The sequence below is a fragment of the Spodoptera frugiperda genome, chromosome 23, assembly GCF_023101765.2.
Source record: "Spodoptera frugiperda isolate SF20-4 chromosome 23, AGI-APGP_CSIRO_Sfru_2.0, whole genome shotgun sequence".
NCBI lineage: Eukaryota > Metazoa > Arthropoda > Insecta > Lepidoptera > Noctuidae > Spodoptera > Spodoptera frugiperda.
Window position 1 is genome coordinate 11,206,330 of NC_064234.1, and position 22,120 is coordinate 11,228,449.

The 22,120-nt window shown below is 35.3% G+C and overlaps 2 protein-coding genes across 5 annotated transcripts in view; one reads left to right on the forward strand and one right to left on the reverse strand.

Annotated features, from left to right (window-relative positions):
- Positions 1–391: 391 nt before the first annotated feature.
- On the reverse strand, positions 392–4,430 carry LOC118266956 (15-hydroxyprostaglandin dehydrogenase [NAD(+)]). Its single transcript, XM_035580624.2, has 5 exons — positions 3,991–4,430; positions 3,162–3,404; positions 2,477–2,650; positions 1,173–1,318; positions 392–638 (listed from the first exon to the last, which is right to left on the reverse strand). The coding sequence occupies exons 1-5, from the start codon at positions 4,276–4,278 to the stop codon at positions 491–493; spliced, it is 999 nt and encodes a 332-aa protein (XP_035436517.2). The 5' UTR covers positions 4,279–4,430; the 3' UTR covers positions 392–490.
- A 2,435-nt stretch (positions 4,431–6,865) lies between these two features.
- Positions 6,866–22,120, forward strand: part of LOC118266947 (annexin B9) — a 28,322-nt gene continuing 13,067 nt past the window's right edge. The window contains exons 1-4 of one of the 4 annotated variants that reach the window (XM_035580607.2): positions 6,866–7,157; positions 7,987–8,505; positions 11,288–11,464; positions 15,272–15,476. In XM_035580607.2, coding sequence (XP_035436500.2) covers positions 7,140–7,157; positions 7,987–8,505; positions 11,288–11,464; positions 15,272–15,476 — 919 coding nt within the window. In that variant the 5' untranslated portion in view covers positions 6,866–7,139. Of the gene's footprint in view, positions 7,158–7,986; positions 8,506–10,157; positions 10,394–11,287; positions 11,465–15,271; positions 15,477–22,120 lie in introns of those variants that run through there. The other 3 variants (XM_035580608.2, XM_035580610.2, XM_035580609.2) reach the window with 3 other exon arrangements.

The following is a 22,120-nucleotide window of genomic DNA, read 5'->3' on the forward strand; positions in this document are numbered from 1 at the left end:
CGCACATAAGTCCCCTTTAATACGAAAAAAACTAAATTGAAATCACTGCATCCGTTCGGGAGTTATGATGCTACAGACAGACAGACAGACAGACAGACAGACAGACAGACACGTCAAACTTATAACACCGCTCTTTTTGCGTCGGGGGTTAAAAATAATATAGGCTCAAGGATTAACAAACTTATAACACCCCTCTTTTTGCGTCGGGGGTTAAAAATAGAGTTAATTTTGTTATAGGTTATAAGAGTTAAAATTATTTTCAAAGTATTTTTTTTTTTTCAATTAGACCAGGAAGGTTCTTTTCAACGTCATAACAAAAAAAGTTAAGTGAAGCTACTTATTCGAAGTAATTTTTTTAAAGAATTTCGCGAAAGAAAATAAAACTTCACAATTTAAAAAAATATAAGTTTTTATTGAATCATGACATATAGACATAGGGTTACAACAACGTTCACAATTTATCACATTACATCACTTGCACGAAAGCACATTACCATTGTATTTCTGTCGTATCACTGTAAATGTTTTTGATGAACTCTGTTATGTCTTCAGCTGGTTTTATCTCCTTTGAAAGCCAAGTACTGCCGGTCCTGCCCGTTTTATATATTTCAATTACGGCTTTAGCTGCTGCTTTTTCTCTACAAAATAAATTAAGATTAACTATTGTCCTATGTGTGATGAGTCAAACTTTAGAAGTCAACATTAGAAGTGAAATGAAAGTGTAGGAAGGTCATGCTTCGGTCAAAGTTAAAGTCAAAGCATTTATTTCAATTAATCCTAAATTAGGCACTTTTGAAACGTCAAATTGAACGTCGACACGAATGGGCTGGCTCGACCGGAGTGATACCACGGCCTCACAGTAAACCGACGTGAAACAACACGTTGTTACGTGCGTTATGTTGCATTGTGTGACTGTGGTTGCTGGAGGCCCTATTACCCCCAAAAGCCGAATCCCCAATCTTCTTAATCCCCGATTCTCTAACAATCCTAAAATTCCTAACCTGCAAAAGGCCGGCAACACACTTGTAACGCCTCTGGTGTTTCGGGTGTCCATGGGCGATTGCTTAACATCAGGTGATCCGTCAACTCATTTACCGGCTCATACCATGAAAAAGTCATATTCTATATGTTAATGAATAAAACATTTAAAGTAGCAAAATGTAAAAACTTACTTCGTTAGTAAACCTTCCTTGGTTTTCATTAACTTTTCGATTTCTTCCTTGTCTTTAGCATTCACGATGGGAACGAGGCCTTCGTCGGTGGCACCATAGCACACGGACAATACACGTACACCAGTCTTCGAGAAAAATTCTTCGTCCTGGAAAGAAACACATTTTCTCTCAGAAGAAATAACTTTATTTTCTGTAGAATGGGCGGCGGCGATTGCTTACCATCAGGTAATACGTCTGCTCGTTTACATGTCTCATAAAAAAAAAAAAAAATATTACACCGTACCAATGCTTTTATTTCACGAGAGGCACAGTTTTTGAGCTCTATCGTGCTTTGAAACTAGTTGAACAACCGGTTCAAGCAGTTCTGTTATGTGAATACGCCGCAATGTAATGTCTATGAAAATCGCTGTCTATGAACTGCTATGTAATGTCTACATGAACGGCATGGTTCCGGGACGGGATTACAAAATATATCATACGACATAAGATTTAATGTTCAAAGGACATGGCTAAACCAAAGTATGGACGTCGTAACCCGTACAAATAAATATGGTATAAATATGGTACCTAGCAATAAATAAAGCCGCATAATTAAAAATTGATATTTTGTAATTAAGAAGGTCCAGAAACTTGGCATATCTGCGCAATCCTGAAAATAAAGTAGGGTTCCTACGTCAAACAACGTTACAAAAACTTCAAATTATAACATTGCTGTGAACTTTTACCAAGGCGTTTTGATGTACCTGAGCCGAAAGTTATTTATATATGAGGTAGATAGGTAAACAATTCTGCTTATACTAGATAATGAACACAAAGTAACCAAGGACAGACACAAAACATATAGTAAGATTGTGCAATCTTATACAAAATATATATTTTGTGTCGATCAAAACATTTACAATTATTTGGTTTCAGAAAAAAGTCATTATATTACCGTTATTAAAAATTGATGTTCGTTTAATTATTTCGATTTGATTTTCGGGGAAACTAATGTCCTAATAATAGCTTGCAGTACCTACTTCCGTGTTGTCATGTCAAACCACAACAGAAAAAAATCAATTATGAAACTTATTTTTTGTTAATTTTTGTTCACCAAGTTATAAGAATTAGTTAAACACAAAATAATTCATAAGTGAATATTTAAATGATACGGGTTAGCGTGAAATTCGTATTCTTGTTATTATGCCTGGGTCAGTCATTTAGTCATCTCCTTTAAATGACAAGTTTATAGCTGGATGGGAAAGCTACCGTTAATGTGTGTTAAGTCTTTAATACTCTATACATAATGTTATCGAAGTACTTACGCCAAGACTCATATTGAAAGTCAAAATAGAACTTTTGGTAGCATTGTAGCATTGAAAATATGGCAGATGACATAGGATGGACACTGGAGCAAGGTTGATAATTGCACCGCCGCTGCCCTTCTCATCTTTGCGCATCAGCTCTAAGGCTGTTACACTACTGGTCACTATAGCAACCTGAAGAGAAAGAAAATATATCTGGATTAAAAACGAATAAGAGGGTTTCATCATCATCAATAGCCAATGATATTCCAATGCTTGACTAGGAACCCCCTTCATGTACTTAGGTGGATGACTTCATTAGGGAATATCCCATAAATTAAAAAAGTCGCCAATACTCTAACGATGCCTCAAATATTACAGTACCCTTAGTACGAGTTTGTTTTACGTTTTATAAGATCGAAACGACAGTGCGATCTGATTGGTTGGTTCATTCGCGCCGGCCAATCGGAGCGCCGAACGCGCTCTCGCTATCGCTTCGCTATCGTTTAACGTGAAGCAAATTCGTACTAAGGGTACAGGTGCATTTAATGGTGAATCTCGTGAAGATTGGTGAACTGACTTGAAAGTTAAAATTAATTTGAAACTATAAATGTAAAGGCTCTCTTCAGTAGTCGAACAAAAACGGAAGGAGGTTCTTTATAGGGACATACCTAAGTGTTCCCTAAAATTGTATAAAATCACTCACCACATTACTATCAATTGCTTCTTTACTCATATCTGGACGTTGTTCTATTAGACCAGCATTATTGACTATTACATAAGTCTTTCTTCTATCGACCAAAAGGTTTTGCAAAGTGTCAATATGTTGATGTTCATCGGTGATGTCACATTTTAGGAATCTCACTTTATTTTTGTCACTGTATTTCTGATTCAATTCGTATTGCATAGCGAAACCAGCTTTTTCATTTATGTCCAAGTTGGTTACAGACTGTAAAGAAAATAAATTGTGCGTGATAGGTAATTAATGGTACTCAATATTCGTTATGTTAAATCCAAGGTAGATGAACAACATCAACAGCCTGTGATAGTCCCTGTTAGATTAGCGACCTCTTCATACCGCTTTCCACAATCTCGATGATTGGTAGCATAAAGCGGAATAACAAAGAGGAGACGTCATAACTGGATCTCCCTTTATAACATTATGCATGACACTTTATACGGAGAGCACGGGACGTTAAAAACTTTCTAATTTCCACCTAGCGGTCCTACAAAAACGTTTTAATGTGCCACTTTCTGAGCGCTTGTAACCTATCTACATTCTTCTATTTATAATATTACTAGGCAGGACCGTTTTTTGTGTCACAGTGCACAATCACATTATGTCATCTCCTCTTTGTACTTGCTTCATGGTTGGCAGGCACAGGCGGACTGGAAGGCAACTTATTTAACCTATACCTGGTTAGGTACACTAAAATAGTGTCTATCTCTCGGGTCTATAATGATTCCTTTATCTTACGTACTACTTTATTGATCTGTATAATATATAAATTGTGTTTTCTTAAAAAAAGAATTACCTCGACACCTTCATTCAAAGCCATTTTTAGGACATGGGCGCCAATGCCTTTACAAGCGCCCACGACGATTAAAGCAGCATTTTGCCAATCATACTTGACCGCATCTTTAGATCTCGTATGTAAACCACGAATTAAATTGATGTCACATAATGGTTTTTTCAACAAGTATCGTGAGCTATTGATACTCTGAGACTGACATGGAGTGGGTGTTGTGTTGCACTTTTGATTGGTAAAAATTACACTTGAAAAGTAATTTCGACTCGCCAACAAGGCCCTACTAGTAGCCATTTTGCTATCTTCCCTAATAAACTGCACGGAAAAAGGTATTGATCATACTTTTGGTTTCTTTTTTGTTAACTTAATGATTTTTATACATATTATGTTCACGCACATTTGGAAAACCACAAAACGATGACTTAACACGGTGACATAATGTGACGTGATTTTGACTTGACTCTCTATTTGTAGGTGGGTAGGTACTTCTTATAAAAACTCTTTGATTTTACTTCTTTGTTACAATGATGTAAATGAACATCTGCCGCGTCTTTTCGCCATCGACCTACACTGCAGTGTTTCCATCCACATCATTATAGATAGTTGGCAGGCCACAATAATTGTGCGTTTCTCTCGAAACTTTCAGCCTCACACAGCAAAACTGTAGAGCGAGCTGTCGTCGGCGGTATTTCCGAACCGTATCGGTTTCTCAAGGAAAGAGCGTACCCACCCAAAACATAAATGTGAAAGGCTGCCAAGTTCGATAATATTGGAATGCTTCGCCTATAAAAGAAGTGAGATCTAAATAAGTACCAAGTTCCATACACAGACCTCAGTTAAAAATGATATAACAAGTTGGCAAGTTTTCACACACATTGTTATAAACCTACTAAACGCAATCAGTCAAGTATATAATTTTCTATTAAAACTTGCCAAGTTATATCATTTTTAACTGAGGTCTGTGTATGGAACTTGGTACTTATTTAGATCTCACTTCTTTTATAGGCGAAGCATTCCAATATTAAACTTGGCAGCCTTTCACATTTATGTTTTGGGTGGGATTTCATTTATTTTTGTAAGGTTTATTTTCTTTTTTTCTTATTTTACTTTACTTTGACTAAATACAAACCTTCGTAACGAATTTTAGGTCGGTACGACCATTGGAAGATATAGATATTTTTTTTTGTTTTAGTTCCTTAGGGGTATGAATTTACACCTTCATTATTTTTAAAACCGACTCACACTTGGCCATTTTCAGATTTTTTCCTTTACCTTGACCTAAAGACCTACCTCCATGCCAAATTTCAAGTCAATACGACCATTGGAAGTGGTCTAGGTTTTTGATGAGTGAGTGAGTCAGTCAGTGAGTGTATAGTAAAAATAGCGATTTTCTGACGTCAATATCTCAAGACCTACAATAGGTACATTAATGAAATTTTGTATTTTAAATAAGTAAGTAGATCTCGACAGATACTAGAAATTTCATATGCGTAGATAAAATAGATTTTGAGTTATAGGTGGGTCGAACTTGGCCCGAAATGGTTCGTGTAATATAACCCACGGCCGGTGTGTCGGTTTTTTTGCTCGAACTTGGCGGACACACTGCCGTGTGTCTAGATACGCACCTATGACTCCTCTGGTAATGCGGTTGTCCATGGATGGTGCTGTTAGCTTAATATAAGGTGACACCATCTGCTTCCATAAAAAAAAAACAATTTTCAATTTGAGTAAAGCATCTTATCGGAATCTAGGTAGGTCCTAGGTAGTGGGTCACCTGTTTTAAATGAAAACGTTTATTAGGATGAGTTTAAAGAACATTGGGTACAGTAAGTACAGTGGTACAGTGAGAGATTATAGTCTGCACTCTGTGATAATAACACATAGGGTAGGTATTTTTATACTGGGAACACGGGCGAAGCCGCTGACAAAAACTAAGATATAAAAATAACTTACGTTGACGTTAAACGGCTTACTCAGTTGATTGTGTGACGTCAGTTATGACGCGTCTTGTGGTCGCACAATGCCGCTTATGAGTATAAGCCCCTAACGTGGTTTGAAACTACTCAAATTAGGTACATAATTTACCCGTTTAATAATTAAACAGTTACCTACGTAGGTACGTAAGTAAGCCGATAAAAATATTTATGATTTCTTGTGGTGTGGCAGCTTTACTGAGTTTTCGATGGAATCCTTAATTCACCGCCACCCATGGCGGCATCAGCATGGTTCGAATCGGGAAATTTGAAAAATTGAGATAGGGGTAATTCGGCCTCCGGTAACCTCACTCATACAATGAAACACAACGCAAACGTTGTTTCACGTGAGTTTTCTGTGAGACCGTGGAGGATCACTCCGGTGGAGCCCACCCATGACTTTCCCGCACTTAAAACGTTGTGGGTCGGAACACAGATCTACGCGAGACACAAGGTATTTTTATTGTGTCTCATAATATACTGACAAACAAGAGATTAATACGAATGTTAATGAGTATAATATGCCGTGATTTGGTCGTGATAAGATAACTTGATTTAATATTTTCCACGGTATTCTCCATTGAATTATTATATTCATTTTCAAATTCAAAAGTTCGCGCCTCTCGTCTGTATCCACCAGGGTTGCCAAACATAATTTTATTTAGTACTCTGGTAGATTTGGGTCGATTGTATTTAAGAAATTCCTGAAGTGTTTTATTCACAGAAAAGTAGTTAGCAGTAAAAAATAATTATATAAGTAACAAGTTGTATTTATGTCGTGGAATTTTGCTACAAACTATTAAATATAAAAGTATCTGTGGACTTTAGAAGTTTTATTGCAATAGTAGTTGGCAACACCGCGCGTCCGCTGTCATTGTTATCTTGATGTCAATTGTCAACTCAGATGATAGTGTCAATGACATTTGCGTGCTTGCTAATTGTAGACGTCATAGCATTCGGTTATTGCATCCAGTTCTCGCTAAAGTAGTTTTTATAAAAAGTAGGAGTAGACTAGGAAAACATCCCACGTCATCACATTAGGGTCTTGTGTTTATTGTGCAATACAATTAGTCACTGACTCGTGTGTTCGTCATCATATTAAACCAGATCGGTCTTTAGTAAACCATCGGCGCTCACTTCCTCATTGTGTAAAAAGTTGTACATCAATAAAGTTGTATTAAAATGAATCCGTGGCAACAAGTAAGTAATTATTTTCGTTATTTAGTAGTTAGTGTTAGCTTGGTCTTGGTTTTCTTCAACGCATGTTTAGATTGAATGAACGGAACGAGTTTGCTAAAGTTAGTTTCGTGATATCTCTGTATTTTAGCCGGCAACTGTTTTGTTTATCACAAAAATAAGTTGGATTTTATGTTTATTGTTATGATTTTTATCGCAGATAATTTGTTAATGATCTAAACTTAATTTTATTGGGAAAGTTATGTCTGAAATGTTATAATAGATAATCTTATTTGAAGATTTTAGATCAGGTCATTTAAAAGTTATAAAATAACAATAAGTATCCTATTCATAATGTAATACTTAGTACTTAAATAAATAAAAACAAATGTAGACTTATTTCAATTCATTATTCTTAACACAAAAGTTTCTAAAAGTAGGTTATTGCATGTTCTCAACCTACTTTCTTTTTGAAAGAATTCATTTTGTGCTCAATTGCAGGACTGATTCTATTGTGACTAAATATTTTTTATGATAAAATAACTATAAAGTTGCTAATTAAATTTGACTGAATCTGTACAGATTATGCAAATAAATGAAGGTTTTATTTGATTTAAATTTTAAATTATGGAGAATTGCTACTTTTAATAACTAGGAGAATAGAGAGAAAGAATATAATTTCAAATCTGATCTCTAAGTAATCGGTTGAGGCCTATGTTCAATAATGGAGGACTTGATATGAGGATAGCGATAAGGCCTGACCTCTCATAGGTCTATGCTATTTATATGTAGGGTTGTTGTGTCACATTATCAATAGGATAATGAATTGATGTACATTTTAATTTCCTTCAAGGGCCAAGGAAACCCGCAACAACAATACTATCACAATATTGGATTCTGCAACAGTGCCCCACAGTCTTTTGGGAACCCAATGCCTATGCCAGGAATGCCAACAATGGGATACCCAGGACCCCAGCCTGGTGGCGCTCCCGGATACCCCCAGGTATCGCAGGGTTACCCTCAACAACAAAATTCTCCATATCCGAGACAACAAGCGAATCAGGGTTATCCAAATTCTGCTCAAGGGTACCCAGGTCAGGGTTACCCACAGACTGCTCAAACGGGGTACCCCCAACAGGCTCAACAGGGGTACCCTCAACAGGCTCAACAGGGGTATGCCCAGCCTGCTCAAAGTAGTTACCCTGTTCAAGGGCAAAATAATCCTGGTTACCCACAAAGTAGTCCAGGTTACCCGCAAAGTAGTCCGGGTTACCCGCAAACTAACCAATACCAGGGGCAACAACAGTATAGTCAGTCTCATGCTAGCCAACAAGCTTACAATACGTCTTCATCATATGTTGCAATGCCAAAGGTACGTTAAACCGCTTTTATTAATAGGCTACTTCGCAAATATAATTATATTCTTGTCTTATTTTCCTATCTCTTCCAAGTTGATGAGTTATGTTTTACAAGTTGGCTCTTAGTTATTTATTGTCGTACTAACTAATCTTATTGAAGTGCTACTTATTTTGTGATAAGCAGAACAATGCTATTATTATTTGCATGATTACTTGTGTTTACTATCTATTATGCTTTTTGGTGCTTGAATGAAGGGCTTGATCATCTTTGTTACCATTTAATTATTTGTAAGTAACTGATCTAACGTGATTGATTCAATATTTCAATTGACGATGCTAAAACCAGAGTGATCTAGGGCACAAAAATATGTTTCTGAGAAAATTGAGGAAATGCGTTAAGCGTTATTGGAAACGTATGAGCTGTATATTCAATTTTTTCAATTTAATATACTTAGATCACTCTGGTTTTAGCGTCGTCAATTGTAATTTACTTGAATAGCGATGAAAATATAAAGGTAACTTAATGATGAGTAATGTCTTTTTGTTTTCTCTTAAAATATGGCAACCATAATATGAGTCATTAATTTTCACTCAATTGCATTAGATATTGGCAGTTGATTGGCAATGCTATTTTTAGCTTTCATGCACTTTCATTGGTAGTTTGCCATTAACTAGTTAGCATATGAATAAGAAGTATGTTGCACACCTACTCGTTTGGGTCTCATATACATGACAAACATTTTTAAAATTTTTATATTCCAACTAGCGCCCCGCCCCAGCTTCGCATGGGTGCAATGGTGATATATTATGCATGTATTATACATATAAACCTTCCTCTGGACTCTATTTATTAAAAAAAAAAAACCGCATCATAAACCGTTACATAGTTAGTTAGTTTTAAAGATTTAAGCATACAAAGGGACAGGGAGAGCAACTTTGTTTTATATTTGTAGTAACAAACATTATTTTAAAAGCAAAGAAATTACTGTTCCAAAATAAAAAAAGAAACAGCATTAGAGCATTATCTTGTCAAAACTGAATTCGCCTGTTCTACTTCGCAAAATTGCCGATCCGCTGCGCCTATTGCCTTAATGGGATTAGTTTTAACGGTCACTGAGGCGTCGGAAATCGGTCAACAGAACGCCCTATCATGTAGGTTAAGGTTGAATTCGGTTCTCTCATAAATTTAACCTTTTGATGTATTATGTACTAGGTTTTTTTTGAGGTATCTCTAAGAGTTTCAGAATTTTACTGACTATTAGCAACTACCTCGTTGTAACTTCTGCTTAGCGTCAGATACATAGATATATTGGCGAATAAATTATTATTGAAATGATTAGTAGAGTAAGCATTAGGTTAGAGTAGATATAGTAAAATTGTGTTGCTTCTTTTTTATATTTTTTTATGATGATGATTTCAATTTTAATGAAGACATTAACTATTATCGATTGAAATTAATTCTTTACCCTAAAATTAAGAAAAAGAAAAACATAAAGAGCTCGTTCTAAATTCCCGACGTCACATTATTTAGAGTAACACAGGAGGCTGGACAGTGGACGTACCTACTCGTACTGTGACTCTATTCAAGGAACATTTTGCTGCAATTACATTGTTATGCTCACTTCGCCTCTCAGTACATTTATCAAAGCCACGAACGATTCAGTCTTGGCATTGGTCCCCACTACAATGGATGTAGTGATCTCCAAATACACCTTTAATCTCACCTCTAAACACAATATTTAATCTATAATAGTGTTTAATAGTGATGTGACGCTGTTAATTGTGTTATCGACAAAAAGTATCGAGTTTAATATGTCTTCAGTAACATCCAATTCGAGTATGCGCAGTGCTTACAGAGCATCAATTGGTATACGACGAGGATTCAAATCGTTCCGTTATACGGTATTTATTTTCTTTTATGTTTCAATGACGAATTAGTTTCAATTGTGTCTCGCAATTGTAAGACAATCGAGCTAGAGTTAACAAGTTAAACTGTTCGATTTGTTATGAATGTTCCTATTACATTATTTTATAGGTAGTTAGCGAGTTAAGAGTATTTTGGCCTTAAAGCGATATTAGGTCATGTTTTAGCCATTAAACTAAGTGCTGTCGCGTTATAGATAACGTTTTAGCGAATATCTAACCCAATTGCTTGTTTATCAGCGATACAATTACTGTTATTGAGTAGTTTAGATCATTGCCTTTTAAAGTCTGTTAAATCCTTTAAAATGTTTGATTAAGACCATTAAACTGACAAAAATGGATTTGGTTATTGGTTTCTTTGATCGGAATAACCTTTAAATAATGTTCATCGTGAAAATATCTCCCTGCTGTTCATAATGCATTGTATTATTACTCTTTTTGAACTATTTATACCAGCTCTATTATAGGTACCATCTTTTGAAAAGAGACCCATGTCTCTACGACCGCTTAAATCAAATAATGCTTACGCTAACGCTAGCCTCAATCTGATTGGCTGATGTCCTGTCTTTCGGGCCTGGGTACCCATTCTAGTGATTGTAGTGCATATGCAGCGTTCAATAATATAATAGTCCTTAGATTGCATTTTATGACGCCATTTGTGTAGATTGTAATTGAAAAAAATGGTATTTTTGAAGTTGTTTACACTAAGGCACGAAGCTCTTTACACGTATGGCTTATATTACTTTACCATACAATACTTACACTTTATAATATTTATACCCTAGCCTACTTATTAACAACATTTTCTTACCTATATCCAGTTAAATACCTACCTACCAAAATTCTCAATACTAAAGATGTTTCCCCTTTCAGACGAAGCCGACTGTTGTGCCGGCAAATCCCTTCGACCCTCGGGAAGATGCCGCCGTCCTTCGGAAGGCCATGAAAGGCTTCGGCACTGACGAGAAGGCAATCATCCACGTCCTAGCAAGACGCACCAATGAACAGCGTCTCCGAATCGCCTTCGAGTTCAAGACTCTTTACGGAAAGGTAAGTTAGAAAGAGATGGACGTATTTTTGTTTGTTTGCTCTTCTCTTCAGCTCAAGGTCTGTGGCGCCGGCGGCGCTAGCCTAGACTATTTTAAATGATTTTTAGAATATTTGCATAATACTGTTCTGTTTTCGTAAATAGTTGGAAGTTCAAAAAATTCGTTTAAAAACTTGTTATTGAATTTAAAGAAAGAATTGAAATGCGTTTTATGTGACAACATTTACTTTTCATGATGTTATTGATTTAGTATAAACAAACGTTTAATTGCTAACTACTAACGGCGCATTCCAATAACCTACCTATCGGTAGATTTGCCTACCAGCGGTAGAATTTTGACATAAGCTCCATACAAAATGTGTCAAAAAGAATATAACTCGGTTACTATAATTCTTTATTCATAATTGTTTTCCTCAATCTCTGATACTTCCTGTAAAAAACTATTTATCCGTATCAGTTCAGCATTTCTTGAGATTTGCGCTGTGTAACATATAACATACTTGACGAGACATATTTTAATGTCGACACAAGAAGTCCCATCCCTATAACAATTTCATGGGCAAAACGCGTTAAATTTAGTTACTGTGCATTCGTGCATACTGGAATAATTTTGTAACTAAACAATTTTATCAGGAATGTAGTAGCAGTAGTGGGTGAGTAGGTACTTAGTCATTATATTGTAGGTACGATCACGATAAGACGATATCTTAACAACATTGTTTACTTGTTTACATTGTCGGTTTCGTATTAAGATTAGAATCTTCAGATAAGTCATCGAATAAATTTTTATTACTTTTGTTTTTTCTTATAATGGCGCTTATCGACATTTTGGATGTCTAGTCGTGATGGAGATAGCTAGATGGAGCCCGGTACCCTGTTACGTTGTGCGCAGATCCGGATCGGGCATCAGCCCTCCTGGGTTCCATCTGTGGTGGTCTGGCCGTACCTAACGAAAAGGGCCACATGCATAATGCCATTCTTCCAACTCTTAAAATCCCTCTACATCTAAGTCTTACCTATAACTTATAAGGCATTAATATCGTGTACATCGATTCAGATCGTTAAAAAAAAAAACAATATTTTATACCCATTTACCGTTGGATTGGTTTAATACGAAAGTAATTGCAACCGTCTGCCCTTGGGGTGACAATTTTCCAATTAACTAAAAGGCAGCTCCCATCAACTTATTAATTACACGTCGCTTCCCATTTATTTTAATTAATTACTTAAATGCCAATGAATTTATTTTGCAGACTTACCTTTAGGTATAACTATGAGAAGTGTTACCTATATTGACATTTACGTCTATAATATAGGTAATACATTAATTAAGTTTAGAATCTGACTTAGCGCCGCACTCAGTCATTTAATAATTATATTAAATTGTCGTCGGATAGTTTAAGTAATTATTAAATATCTCTAATGTCACTGAATATGGTAGTAAGTTAATGACGTTATAATTTAAAATACCAAATTTCTCTGTTGGCGTTTCGGTTTCATTACACGTATCATTGAATGTAGACAAAATATTTGTAGCATGTACGAGATTGCTAGATCAATTTTGATAAATGTTCGCATAGAGATGATTGAAATTGATCACACTGTATACTATGGATGCATTAAAGTGATTTGATTTGATGCCTATAACTAAAGTTAAGGAATAATGGATAGATAGAACGTACGGCATAAATAGGCACGCTGATTTTTTTTTTGTGTTTACTACAAGGCTATTTTTGTTTGAGCTTAAAAAAAATCAGTTATTGTTATCTAACAAGTGATTGTAAGTTCTAATACTGGCCTTGGGGTACATAACGTATTTATAAATAAATTAGAGCTATGGTTTATATGGTACCTATATTCGAGAACTAATGAATACGATAACCGCATTTCCAACTAGGTTATTAAGTCTACCTATAGTGTTCACGTCACACGGCTGCATGCAATGTTGTTTTTAGTACAAATATTTATAGAAATCATGCATCATACAGAACTTAGTTTTCCTCAAACAATGTGTAGAAATATCGTTAAAGAATTTAGTTTAATTTTACATTTTGACCAGTTCACAATCAACATTCAGGCATATAGTAATTTTAATATACAATTACTATACTAGAAGATAATAAGAGAGCTAGAGACTCATAGGTTCCCTGCTATTATTGCGACATGCAAACTCAATACTGTTGAAGTTATACAGGCAAAATACCTAGTAAAAACGCCCCAAAACCTATTTTCGGCGGGACGCATAATCGCCATTAGGTATATCGATCCAGGTTTACATCGGTTATATACACCTTTTGACTCGTAGACAAGTCCTCCATCCCCTAACATTCGGATCGGATGGCCAATCCAATATCGAAACGTCATTTATCGATTATTTTGTCCCCAACACTAACCTTGTAACACTGACTAGATATGTAACTATATGATAACTATATCTTTCTTAGAATGGAGTGCTACCAAGTATTAGACGTACATAAACTCATTCATATAGAACGTAACCAATTAAGGTGGTAGACATCTAGATCTTTTATAAAAAGTGCGTAGGATTGAAACTTATACTAGCAACTCTAAAATCTAAATGAAATAGGATACAAATTAATACATTATGAAATCATTGTCGTTGAAACCAAAATCATAATATACCAGGTATTATTATGTTATTAGGGAAAAGTTTTTATTAAGTAATATTGTCACATGCACATGAGGAAAAAGTAGGTAAGTACATAAATATTTTAGCGTGAGCGTTTACGTAGTGCAGTTTTTTGAAAATAAAAAATTCTCATATACATATTATCATTGAATAAATAAACCGATTTTAATGAAACTCTATACTCATACGCCGTACATAAATATGTGAATATAATCAGTAACGTAAGTCGTATTTTTCAATGTTGTGAACTTTTAATGAATTTTAGAGGGAATGGAGAGCCTGTGTTCAACAGTGGACGATTTTTAAGTTTATATGTAAACCGTTACAGCATGCGCTCTTAATAATGTTTCTATATTGATTTTTCTAGCAATATGGGATTAGCTGTTCTAAGAATGTTTTACCTTGTTAGACAGTTTCCTAGAAAGAACTCGTAGTGAGTTTAAACTAGTTCGCGACTCGAAGCGTGGCCGTCGTATGACGTAACTTAATTCGTCATTAGTGGATTTTCCTCATGGGAACAACTCAAGGCCAGTCAAGGCTATAACCGAAAGTGCGATGTCGCTACACAAGCTATACATTTTGAGTTAAAACAAACTTTGCTTTAGATAATAGATGCTTCGTTCGGTCTTCTGGACTTGACAGTTATTCATTGGTTCAGTTTACCGGTGTCGTCTATTGAATTGTTTAAATAAACATACTTATTCATATTCATATTACTTACTTTGCCTTAACTACTCCTAAATGTCCATGGTACAATGTCATGGTGTTCAGATAGGTACAAAACGATCTGTTTGTCATTAAAAGCTTGACCAAATAGCATTTCATGCAATTTTTATTAGAAATCGACGCTTCTGAACAATGTTCTTGTTTAGCACGAGATAATTTAGTAGTAAGAAGTATACAAAACTAGCTACTTCCGCGCGTTTTCACCCACTCAGCTCGCCTCCTATTGATCGTAGCGTGATGTTTTATAGCTTATAATGTTCCTCGATAAATGGGCTATCCAACACAAAAATAATATTTTAATTCAGACCAGTGGTTCCAAGGATTAGCGTGTTCAAACAAACAAACAACTCTTCAGCTTTACGTAATAAGTATAAGATATAAACTCCCCACTATTGGGTGAAGAAATCATAATAATCTTATTTTCTTCTCCCAGGATCTGGTGGCGGACTTGAAGAGTGAAACCAGTGGCAAGTTTGAGGATCTGCTGGTGGCTCTGATGACTCCCTTGCCCCAGTTCTACTGCAAGGAGCTCCATGATGCCATCGCGGGCATCGGCACTGACGAGGACGTTCTCATTGAAGTCATGTGCACCATGTCCAACCATGAGATCAACGTCATCAAGCAGACTTATACTGCTAGTGAGTACCTCCCCTGTTATATTTTTTTTCTTTTCTTTTCTTTTATCTTGATCTAGCTTAACTTTGCTCCACGAGGCTTTTAGATTTTTAATGAAGACAAAAAAGAATTATCCGCAACGGTTCAGCCCTTTTCTAGTTTTGCTTTTAGGGGTTGTTCTTATTCTTGTTCTAATTTGATTTCCTTTCTGATTTTGAATCTTAAAGTGATAGGCACTTGTATCATTTCCCATGTAAGTAAAGCAAGTTAAGCAAGTACTTGTATCATTTCAACGTTTCTGTTATATTTATGGTTGTTCTAGCTAGACTACATAATATTTTAATTAAGTTAAATATCGTGTTTCCATTGAAGTGGTATTTATTATACACGTACTTTCTGCCCTTAAGGGTGTTATTACATCATTATTCATAACTATGTACGTACATAAGTCCATCTTTAACTACCATTTTGTGGGTAATGTTATGTTATTATCCTGAATAATGGAATGGTACTATGTTACTGACCGTTGAGGTAAACCGCAAAATATGATAAATAATTCAGTAATTTAAACTTAGTGGGTCGGTTAATTGGTAACTGCTGGTTTTGACATTGTCATAAATTTATTTATATTGTTTTTGTTATACGTTGTCCGATAATGATAACCGGTTTAAATAAATATTTTGTGAACATTACATTAGAAGTTAAAACGGGATGTTTACCAATGCTTATTAGTTTTTGTGAGTTTCCAATATTTTGGCACTGTTGCAAGTGCAAAATCACATAAAGGAATAAACAAGGTAAATATCCCGTTTTAACTAAAGTTCTAATGATATTACTAGTGACAGTCAGTTTAAAAACTTATATTTTGTGAACAGTTTTTAATTGGTGTCTGTTGTCCATTGTGTAATGTAACAGTTTTTAATCGGCGTTAGCTGTCAATCGTTTTATTTTTGGATCATTTAATCGTTATGGCTTCTGAATAGTTATCATTATACCTGTTTTTGCGACGTCTAAGCTGTGGTATTCTGAATCTGAATCGTAGCTATTCCTAGACGTCTCTGGTGATATCTTTGACTGCACGGTTAGTGCGGTGCCTAGGCAAGCAGCTACCGCGCAACGTTTCTTACGCGGAGCAAGGCTTTGTGTGATCTATAAATTGTTGTTTCGTGTCTGAGTGACATGTGTTTGTGAACTTGTACGTTTGTAAACGCACTCACAACGAGACATTGTGGAACAGCGTTAGATATTTTTAACGCTGTCGCACAATACGATTTTATTATTTATATATTATTATATATTATATATTATTTATTATTATATATTAATTTATATATTATTATTATTTTATCACCAATTCATATTTTTTGGCTAAAATATCTTCGAGAATTTTATTCGTTTTTTGAGTAGATACTTAGTTGCGACGTTTCCTAATAAATAATTTATTGAGGTGTTCAATTAAATGTCCTAACACTCATAACTTAGGGTCTAAAATTGTAATCGGTTTTTTTACTACAAAATATTTTACTCAGTCTTATGGTATTTATAAACTGGTATTTATCTCCATGTATGTGGAAGCCTTGAAATTAATTTATACTGTAGGTAGGTAATATGTTAGGGAAAAACCCTTTTATCTTTTGACAGCATGCAAATATAATCTACCAAAACTATTTTTCAGTTTACCACATACCTACATAGCTTTTCAACGCTTATATTTTCCATTGACTACAGAAAATGCAACTTTATGCACTTTGAAATAAGGTTCAAATTATGTATGTATTTGTTTTTTATATGCCTTGTTCATACATGACGTATGCACTCATGTGCATACGTCATCGTGCGGATACTAACTACTGATAAATATCAAGCACTCATTGTACCCATTTCAGTTCTAATTATTGTGTAGTGTTTGTACCTAGTTAGAATCTGAAGGCCTAGTGCAAGTTTGTTATATGTTAACGCGTTCGACACGCTTATGACGTTCAGCGCTCGCATTGGTTGGTTTATTTGAGCCAGCTAATCAGAGCTCCGAACGCGTTCACGTTTCGATTACTTTAAACGTAAAGGAAACCAGTACTAAAAGTACTGATTGGCCTTTTCCAATTCGCCAACCAATTAAAACGTTAAACGGTGTAATGTTTCGATTACGTTAAACGTAGAAAAACTCGCACTTGGCATTCTGATGGCATGTTATACTCTATACATACATAGCTACACATTATACAGGTTGATTTTGCGTCTCGCTCTATTCACATCTGTCTCGCTCTATCGTGCTACGAATGAATGAATGCGTCAACGCGTCTCGTCAGGTGATGACTACCTGACATAATGAGTTGATTGATATGTAGATTATCTTCTTACTTAATAGCTACTGTAGACGTAAATTAGGTATGTAGCAAGTTGAAAGAATTAGCTTGATCTAAATTGTTATAGAATAGATAAAAGTCCATGTGATTAGGTTACGTCGGTAGGCCAATTATTTACATAGCACTCAATATAAATGTCAAAATGTGACTGCACGGTTGGTGCGATGCTAGGCAACTGACTGCCTTGCAGCATATAGCAGGCCCGATGCCCGCACGGAGCAACTCTTTGTGTGATCCACAAATAATTGTTTTGGGTTTGGATGTCATGTGTAGGTATGTGAAATAGTATGTTTGTACAGACGAGATGACACCAAAGAAAATAGTAGTTTAAGGGATTTAACAGGCATGTCAACGTTTCTCTTATTTAGAAAAAACTGATAAACAAAACTTCATTAAGATTTTTTCATAGTAAATACACTACAGCATAAAGTTAAACAGTACAAGTCACATGAACAATTCATTTACATTCACAACGCGACATACCTACGCTTATAATCTCGCGGCGGATACAAGCAATGCCATTTGCAACGATGATACACGATTGGTATGAAATTGCGTAAATTGGTGCAAAACTAAGAGTTTCTAGGACACTAGTCCTTGGGCTAGCGTAATGAAACGTTTCCTTCAAACGCCTAATATACTGCGGCCACTGCGGGTCAGTTCCGATCCAGTGCTATAGTACTTAAATAACGTAGGTAGTTCTTTTATTTCTTGATTTCTGTTCATTGTAATATCAATCTTATGCTCTGTTAATTGAGTTTAAATTCCTTTAACATAAACATTAAATAACGTAGGTAGGTATGTGTGATAAAGATCTTTTTTCTCTTCATTGGAATATCAACCTTATACTCTGTTAATTGAAGTTTAAATTCCTTCAACATAAACATTAATGTCGGATATTTTTCCCCTAGACCTGCTAGTGAACTTCTTTTGTTTCGTTATCCATAGTCTGAATCCGAAAAAGATCTTTTATTTTTCTTCATTGTAATTTCAACCGTATACTCTGTTAATTGAGTTTAAATTCCTTCAACATAAACATTATGTCCCAACTACCGATTATGATATTCTTAATTTCCATTGTCATTATACATAAAGGAGTTTTAATATGAAATAGTGATCGGGGAAAAACCCAGAAGTGTATGAGTGTGTGTTCAGTATCAACTCAATAGACTGGATTTTAAATAAATAACAAAAACACTTGTTGGTGTATTCACGGTCCTTTCACATATTTGTTTACTTTATATAGTGAATTCAAATAATATGGAAAGTCATGTACCTAGGTATTGATTCCGAGTACTATTATTGAATGCAATTTTCCTGTTATATTACCACCTTGGCTTTATATAATAAGTACCTAATATACAAATGGAAAATTTCCATTTTTGTGGAGATAATAATAGTATGTGTGCACAGTTAAAAATGACTTGCTTCCTTGGTCGAGTATTACTGGGCTTTATTCGGTTTTCCGAAAATTTCTCAGTAGTAGCATTGAGTCTGGAATTGTGCCCAGTATATGGCAATAGGCTCACCCCCTATTACATGGGATTTATAACACAAATGGTGAAAAGTGGGTGTACATTGTATAGCGGCATTACGTGTCGTAATGAGCACCTCTGCCTACCCCTTCGGGGATAAAAGGCGTGACGTTGCTATGGTTAAAAATATAATTAATTGTCTCGTTTTAAATTCCTTTTCCTCTCGAACACGGTTGTAGAAAACATGTTTACCATAAAACGTGCGACCTTTTTCGTCATTTTCGTGTCAGGTGAAGTTGTGGTATAATAACCGACCTACATTTGTAATGTTAATTCGTTAGCAATTTGTCAATATCGTCCAGAGTGAGAGGTATAATGTTGCTCTCTCTGTCATTCTGAAACAAAGATTGATGACATGCCTCCATTACCTCCGTATTCAAAGTCATTTAGTACTTTCTTAACCCAGTCCTTAGCTATTGTTTACAGCTGATGACTACCTAATGGGTTTACCGGGGCTCCGGCTCGAAAAGAAGGAGTAGGAACGGGATGGTTTTTAGTCAGTAAGAGTCTGACACTCCCTCTCGCTTCGCCCAAGGCAGGAGAAGACATTGGATGATTTTCCTCCCTTAAAAAAAGGTCCTTATGGAGCAAAATCGTTATTAAGGAATAGAATAGTTTAAGTAAGCATTAAATGTCTCTGAGGACGGCAGATACATTTTGTTACTGTCGCTACTTATTAAAGGAATTTGTGATCTAGGTACTAAATTGTATTGTATGCTTTCTTCGAAGCCATGTCTTTTTTAACCATGTCATTTCAGCAGCCAACCAATGTTTGCGTACTGTCTCTATCTGTACTGAACCAATCTTAATATTCTTTACCTGCATACCAAATATATTTTATGTCACAGTATACTACTGGGATAAAAATGTGTGTAACGTGCGAACCTAGTTTCATAGTACAAAATGCGTTTGAAAAATCCTAGTGATTTGCGTTGGTGGTTTTGGGCACGATGCCAAGTGAAGATCGTTACGGAGTCTATTGAAAAATCCATATTGTAGTCTAGTCTGGTCTAGTCTGACATTCAGCTGTTACTAAGTTTTCCTACAGAAACCATTTCTTGTATGATCTTTAAAGCTTTAACTGCCGAAATAAAACTGTTGAAAGCAAATCCTTCGTAAAGCGTGCCAAATGGCAGTTAACGAGTTAAGGAAATTGTATATCAATTAGCAGTATCGTCATGTTTTCTTCTTATTTACTGTTATTTAAGTTTATAAAGATTGGAATGTACCTAATATTGTAATACACTATACTAATGAGATTTTAATTTAAAAATCATTTTGACTTTACTAATAGCTACTCAGATTATTTTTAGTTTAAAAGTGATTGGACTTCTGAATAGGCTTAGATGTTTTGTAATCTATTGGTATCACAATGTCAATGCTTTATGTAGTGCTAATATTTTTTTCATTCATTAATATGTACTTTTCTCAACACGACAATGGAACTTGAGATCGTAATATCGATAGTCGCTTTTGTAGTCACGCGACCAGCAACCAATATCACGCATAGGTACATTTCAAATCTTTTTCTCATCTTATTACATAAGTATTTATAACAAAATCTGCGTTATTCATAAAATTCCTTTCGTTTGTAAAGTAAACTGGCATTAAAACGATGTATAAACGATTTTTATACGGAACAGAACAATATTTTTGGCGCGCTGACAAAATGTCTGACTTCACACGAAATATTACGTCATAGGCTTTTTGATGCGATGATTCAACAGTTTTTTGCTTAATATTGCCAGTTAGATAATATAGCCTTCGATTTCTTCTCGAGTAGAAGATTGATTGCTTGTAATTGGAGGAATTTCTGTTTTAAGCTCTATGTGGTAGGGTCGAGATTGTTTCTACACGCTGTCAGATGCTATGCAAATTATGTTAACGACTCGGTACTTCTGCTTTTTTCATTCCGAGTTATATGGAATTAGCGTAAATGTTTTCTTTTTTCATTGTCCTTTATCAGATGTCATCATATTATACTCCTTGTTCTTAAATTCTCAACATCACAAGCTCAGGATGTCATGGTAATTCCGTAAGGATAACCCGGATCACGGCCACAGGCAGTGGAGGACCGCCACGGTGGTTTTAGCCGGTAATAGTCCATCGACCCCACGACATGGGAAATCTGTGAGAATTTCCACCGGGCTAGATAAATAGAGGAGCAAATTACTAATACTATTATAGTACTCTATACCTACCTACAGTTCTAAATTGAAAAGTCTAATAAAATTTTTCTTCGTGCTTTATTCAACACAATTCTAAGGCTTTGGGCATAAACCAGTCCTGGATTTTTATACTTCCAAACATTCTACAAGATTCATTATATTCATATTTAGATTCTGATCAACCGATATGAAAATAGGAAATCTGTTAGCGGGAAAATCATTGATTCTTGGCACACATAGAAACTCTTTAGTTCTTAGTAATATTGTTGTAGGCAACCCTCCAAAGTATACGTCACTGTTACGAGAAAGTATGGTGAAGAGAACAATAGCATTGAGTACACTCATTGCTTATTTTAAATGTTTATCGTGAAATTACACCAGTATCCGTGATTAGGTCAACATTTTCGTAGGATTTTCAACTTTAAAACGATGATACAGAGTTCAAATTATGTTTTACTAGCATCTGCTAGCGATTTCACCCACGTGTAATTCAGTGAATTATCCCATTCAATACTATTTTATGTGCTTCCCGGTTTACCTAACTATTCTCATGCCAAGTTTCATTTATATTGGGCCACTAGCTTAGACGGAAAGCGGGAAG

Excerpts from the sequence above, each read along its gene's own strand:
- LOC118266956 (XM_035580624.2), bottom strand. The coding sequence starts at position 4,278 with ATGGCTACTAGTAGGGCCTTGTTGGCGAGTCGAAATTACTTTTCAAGT. Across the intron at positions 3,405-3,990 it reads CTTTGAATGAAGGTGTCGAG|TCTGTAACCAACTTGGACAT; the intron begins GTAATTCTTTTT and ends TTTTCTTTACAG. Across the intron at positions 639-1,172 it reads AAGGAAGGTTTACTAACGAA|AGAAAAAGCAGCAGCTAAAG; the intron begins GTAAGTTTTTAC and ends TTTATTTTGTAG.